Raw genomic sequence first — 6,081 nt, 5'->3', positions numbered from 1 at the left:
CACTTTGCCCAACTGCATCAACACACAGCCCAACCCCTTTCCGGAGGTGTCAGTGTAAAGCTCAACTTCCTCAGCAGGATCAGGAAGGACCAACACAGGTGCAGTCGTCAGTCTCTCCTTCAACTCCTGAAAGCATTCCTCACACTTGTGAGTCCACACAAACAGAGTCTCCTTCCGTGTAAGGCGAGTCAATGGTAGAACCAACATGGAGAATCCCTTGATGAACCTCCGATAGTAACCTGTCAAACCCAGAAAACTTCTCACTTTAGTAACCGTCTTGGGCCTCTCCCAATCTAACACGACCTCAATCTTGTTCAGTCCACCGCAACTCCCTCAGCAGAAATCACATGCCCAAGAAACTTCACTGACTTGAGCTAAAACTCACACTTGGAAGGCTTACCATAAAGTTTTTTCTCCTTCAGCACTTGCAACACAATCCTCAAGTGCTCAGCATGCTCCTCCTCCGTCTTGGAGTAAATCAAAATATCGTCAATGAAGACGATCATAAACTGATCCAGATACGGCTGGAAAATCCGGTTCATGTAATCTATAAACTTTGCGGGTGCATTGGTGAGACCAAACAGGATCACCAAATACTCATAGTGACCGTATCTCGAGCGAAACGCGGTCTTCGGGACATCCTCCGGCTTAACCCGAATCTGATGGTATCTGGATCGGAGATTAATCTTTGAATACCCACAAGCGCCCTTCAGCTGCTCCAACAGATCGTCAATATGAGGAAGTGGATACTTGTTCTTGATTGTCACCTTGTTCAACTGCCTGTAGTCAGTGCACAATCGCATAGTCCCATCTTTCTTTTTCACAAAAATAACTGGTGCTCCCTATGGAGACACGCTCGATCGAATGAAGTCTTTTGCCGAAAGATCCTCAATGTGTTTCTTCAGCTCCGCCAACTCTGGTGGCGACATCTGGTATGGAGCTAATGAAATGGGCCCCACACTAGGCAACAAGTCTATGAAGAACTCTATCTCTCGTTGTGGCGGAAACTCAGGAATCTCCTTAGGAAACACCTCGAGGAATTTCTTCACCACAGGAATGTCAGCGATATCCTCCTGTGTCCCCCTCACCAAACCTCCCAACATGACATATCCAAATGCCCCTGCTCTCAAGGCTCTCCTAGCCTGCAACACTGAAATATAAGGCGAGGAACTGGCGGTGGAATCACACAGAGACATCACCACTCGCTTGGCACAACAATCAATCATCACACAATTCTTGGACAACCAATCCATGCCAAGGATGATCTCCAAATAGGCCATCAGAAATCCTATCAGATCCACCAAAAAATCACGACAATCTCACTGAAACACGAAATCTCGATGTATAGTGGAGGTATCACACTTTTCTACGATGGCGGTAGTCACCCGCAATGGTGGAGAAAGCACAGCACTGGGCAACTTAAGCCCCACAGCAATCAGGGTTGCAATAAAGGAATGCGTAGCCCCGAAATCAAACAAGACATCAACATCAGATCCACCAATGGAAACAGTACCTCTGACAAGGTTTGGAGCTCGGTCCGACTGCTGCCGTTCCAAGGTGTAAACACGACCCGTGGCAGGTGGCATTATAGGTGCCGTTGTAGGTGGTAGGGGAACCATCTGAAGTGAAACTGCCTAAACCGCTGCAGCTCTTGCGGTCGATGACGGACAATCTCTGGAATAGTGGCCCGCCTGGCCACTCTGAAAAGAAATCAACTTTCCGGTAGCACACGACCCCACATGGAACTTCCCACATCCCGAGCATCTGGGAGTAGAAGGTCTAGTTGTACTTCCTGGAGTAGAAGTCCTCTTGAACTGACTAGGCGCCTGCCTAGCAGCCAACTGTTTTCTCTTTCCCTTACCAGCAAACTTCCTGTCCTTTCAGGAAGTGGAACCACCAGTTCCCTTAACTTCAGCAACTTTGGCCCTCTTGGCCGTGCTCACAATACATACATCCTCGATGTCCCGATACTGATGTACCAGTGTCCCAAAGTCTCTCGAAGCAGCTCCAGCAATGCGATCAGCTATCTCCTCATTAAGTCCCCTACGGAACTTAGCAGCCAAGAATGTCGGAGTAGGCATAACGATCCTGAAATGTGCAAACTTTACCAGTTCATTGAATTTAGCCAAGTATTCGTCAACAGACAACGAGCCCTACACCAATCTGTCAAACTTTCCCTGCTTCCTCTCCTGAGCATCATAAGGAAAATATCTTCCCAAAAAGCAATCCTCGAAGAATGGCCATGTCATGACATGACCCTGCATCTCATAGGCGTGAGAGGTGTTCATCCACCACTCATGTGCATCGTCCTCCAGAATATACGTCGCAAACATCAACTTTTGCGGATCAGTGCACTGCATGACTCGGAAGATCTTATCCAACGCCTGAAGCCATCTCGCAGCAGCAATAGGATCATAGGACCCATCAAAAGAAAGTGGCTTATCCTTGCAGAAAGCATTAAGCCGGCGATCAATCACATCACGATCCTCAACAGGCTCATGGTAGGGTTCTATCACCCCAGTACGCTGACTGGAACCCTCAGTGTGACTCTGACTATCGTCATGAAGATTGGGTGGAGGTGGTGGTGGAGGAAACTGACCCTTATTGCGGCCAGCCCTCATTTCCTCCAACATGACCCTCATCATGGTCATGTTCGTCAGCCTGTTTGCCTCAAGAACATCTTCCCTGGCGTTCCGGTTCTCCTGTCGGACGGCGTCCATCATCGCCTGGTTGGCCAATTTAGCAGCCTCCTGATCGGCTAGTCTAGCCGCCTGCATCTCAGCTAATGCAGTCAGGACAGGATCAGGTTGATCCTCGTTCGTCTCTCGGTTTCTCCTAGGCATTACCATGACTCTGCACAAGTTACACAAAGAATGAGTTCATCAGGCCCACGCAATGTGGTCACACGTGCATCATTATAGCAAAACCCAACTGAGAAAACACACAAGACAAGATACCCAGCAATACATCCTAAGTTATTGCAATACATACAGGCTTCTCCCTATAAATTGCTCTGATACCATAAAATGTAACACCCCGTGTATACCCGATTTGTTATCATGTCATCGTATTAAGCTACGCTTAATTAAAATTACGGAATAACTTTTTCTTTTCAATTATGACGTCATTAACATTACCAAGTTGATTATTTAATCATTTATAATAAAACATTGTCTGTATGTAAATTGCAATAAAACTTAAGACACTGAATAACCTCATGTATAAATGAGTGAGTATCTAAGTCACGAAACTTCAACACGTAGTCTGGATCAACATCCTGATACATTAAAACAACTCGAATCTAAAATAAGACATAGTCAATCAATGTGGCATGGACAACCCTCATACTCACCAAATAAGGCAACAAGGCCCAACAGAGTCTCAAATCAAAAAACATAATATCAAATAAATAACAAGTCAGCAACCAACATATCATCATAACAGCAGACATCTAACTCAGCTCCGGCCTCCTGCCGCCCGAGGTCTCAACCCCCGAGTTACCTGAACCTGAAATATGTGCCCCAAACGTGGGGTGAGATCTCTAAACAGAAATCTCAGTAAGACAAGGGGTCCTCAAGGATTTCTCCACCCCAAGCTCACTTACATGTGCAATATAAGTTCAAAAGCAGTAATATAATATAAGTTCCAAAATCAGTGCAATGCAACAGAATAATCATGTCATGTGTGTCAACTATTCTACTGGCCAGAGAAATGCAGGATTTGCATACGTCTATTACCTACATTAGTGCAAGACACCACTTGCACCCACCCACAGAATCACCCTATGACATGTCTCCTACATACATAGGCTTACCTTCTAGGTGGAACAACACATGCATATTATAAGGCACTTGCACATAACAGCTCAACAGCATTTCCAAAACAATACATGAAAACACATCATGCATATAAACCAACCCCCCATGGGGTATGGTGGAACCAATAATGGCTAAACCGAGGACATGAAAGCTTACCTCTTAAGCAATCAATCCAAGCCAAGTCCACACAAGCTCAATATCACCAAACAGCACAATCACAGTCTGTTTATACAATGATTAATCATCAATAATCATTGCCAAGGGTTCCATTAAGTGATTAAGGCTTTCCAACTCATTTTAAGTGATTTAAGACTAAATCTGCAGGAGGTATTCGAATACTCCTCGATGAGTATTCGAATACTCCATGTCTCCAGAAAGTATCTGAATACTTTCACTTAAGTATTCGAATACCACAAGGTATCCAAATACTTTTCCTCAAGTATCCCAATACCACCAAGTATCCGAATACAAATACCACAGTATTCGAATACTAATCAGTATCCGAATACTTATTCAACGGTATACGAATACTTTTCTTCCCAGAAAAGTATCCCAATACTCCTCCAAGTAGTATTCAACTACCAAGGGATAAGTATTCGAATAATACACAAAAAGTATTTGAATACTTATTAGACAGAATGCAGTAATTCGTGCATTCTCTGCATAAGTCCTATTTTAATGATCCAAACTCGATCTGGAGTCCAATAACTCCAACAACAGATATTCATTAACATATTTTAGACTCATAATCTCAGTCCTTAGCTCAAATGATCAAAGTTACACTTTTTAATTGATTAAACAAGCTCAAATCATGAAAATGACAAAGAGGTGATCATGGAATACCTCAAGTGTCTCAAACTCAGAAAAAGACTTCTCCTTGGAGCTCCTAACACAGTCCCAAGGTGCTGACCATGCAAGGGCACAAAAATGCACTACAAGATTGGTCCTTTACACCAAAAGGTGGCTTCTTAAAGCCTTAAATGACAAGAACAAGGCTCCACTCAACCAAACTCAGAAATACAGCCCCCAACTCACCCAAACAGCAACCACACAACTCTGAATGTGAGACCACACACTCTCACAAGCTTGCTCTCACTCACCTATACCACTTTGATGGAGGAAGAGTGAACAAAGGTGATCACTTTAAAGGTTTCAATGGAGAGAATGGTGGTGGTAAGAGGAGAAGACACCAAGTCAGAAAAGGGAGGCACAAGGGTCACGTAGAAAATGGCTGAGTATCAGCCTAAGGCTTTGTGCCTTTTAGTATTTATAGGCTCATTAACTTTAATCACACTGTATTAGCTCTAATAGCTACGTTTATCATTTTAATCTAAAATTTGGGATTCTGAACCTAGCCATTTTTATAGAATTTTTCATATTTTTATTTTATTTTTCGCAGCACTTTGCCGGTACGCGCTTTTACGAAGGCAGTATCAGTTCTGACACTAATCCTCATTATTTTGACTTGAAACTTGTTATGCTAGTCCTATATATTATTCTAGTAACATATACATACTTTTCATAATTTTTCGGGATACTTCATCGGTAGACATTTATACCGAGGAGCAGAACCGGTATCTGCACTTTTCGTCAGAAAAGCGAATTTCAACATTATTAATCACTTACCTTAATTATTTAATCCTTATCATAATTATTAGGGTCAATTATGGAATTATTTCATTAATCTCATAATTAATTAATTAATTTCCTAAATTAACGGTGCGGGTTTCTTACATTCACCCCACCTTTTAAGAATTTTGTCCGCAAAATTAGAAAAATACATGTCCCGAAACTCGGGTACTTTCGAGAAGCTCGTCCTCTCGCTCCCAAGTACACTCCTCAGGAGTTCTTCCTGTCCACTGCACTTTGACCATTGGAATGATCTTGCTCCTAAGCTTCTTCTCGCCTTGGTCGAGAATCTTGAGTGGTCCAACGTGAGTTTTCAAGTTCTCCCGAACTTCCAGATCATCCGGTTGCACCACGTGCGACAGATCTGCTATGTACTTTTGAAGTTGAGACACGTGAAACACGTTGTGGACGTTGGCCAAGTTCGGAGGCAAGGCAAGCCGGTAGGCAACAGGTCCTACTCTACCAAGAATCTGGTATGACCCAATGAATCTCGGGCTCAGCTTCCTCACTCCGAGGGCCCGACCAACACCAGTGACAGGTGAAAGTCTCACAAACACGTGCTCACCCTCACTGAACTCCAGCGGATGATGCTTAACATCATAATAGCTCTTCTGACGATTCTGCGCCTGTTTCA

At 43.7% G+C, this 6,081-nt stretch overlaps 1 protein-coding gene across 1 annotated transcript; it reads right to left on the bottom strand.

The window, feature by feature from the left end:
* Window positions 1-1,634: 1,634 nt before the first annotated feature.
* On the bottom strand, window positions 1,635-2,720 carry LOC133284843 (uncharacterized). Its single transcript, XM_061481954.1, has 2 exons — window positions 2,422-2,720; window positions 1,635-1,872 (listed from the first exon to the last, which is right to left on the bottom strand). The coding sequence occupies exons 1-2, from the start codon at window positions 2,718-2,720 to the stop codon at window positions 1,635-1,637; spliced, it is 537 nt and encodes a 178-aa protein (XP_061337938.1).
* Between the last annotated feature and the right edge of the window lie 3,361 nt (window positions 2,721-6,081).

Source organism: Gastrolobium bilobum, unplaced genomic scaffold (genome assembly GCF_033153095.1).
Source record: "Gastrolobium bilobum isolate Gb01-03AN ecotype WA unplaced genomic scaffold, APGP_CSIRO_Gbil_v1 utg881, whole genome shotgun sequence".
NCBI classification, from domain to species: domain Eukaryota; kingdom Viridiplantae; phylum Streptophyta; class Magnoliopsida; order Fabales; family Fabaceae; genus Gastrolobium; species Gastrolobium bilobum.
This window is presented reverse-complemented; position numbering and strand designations above follow the sequence as displayed.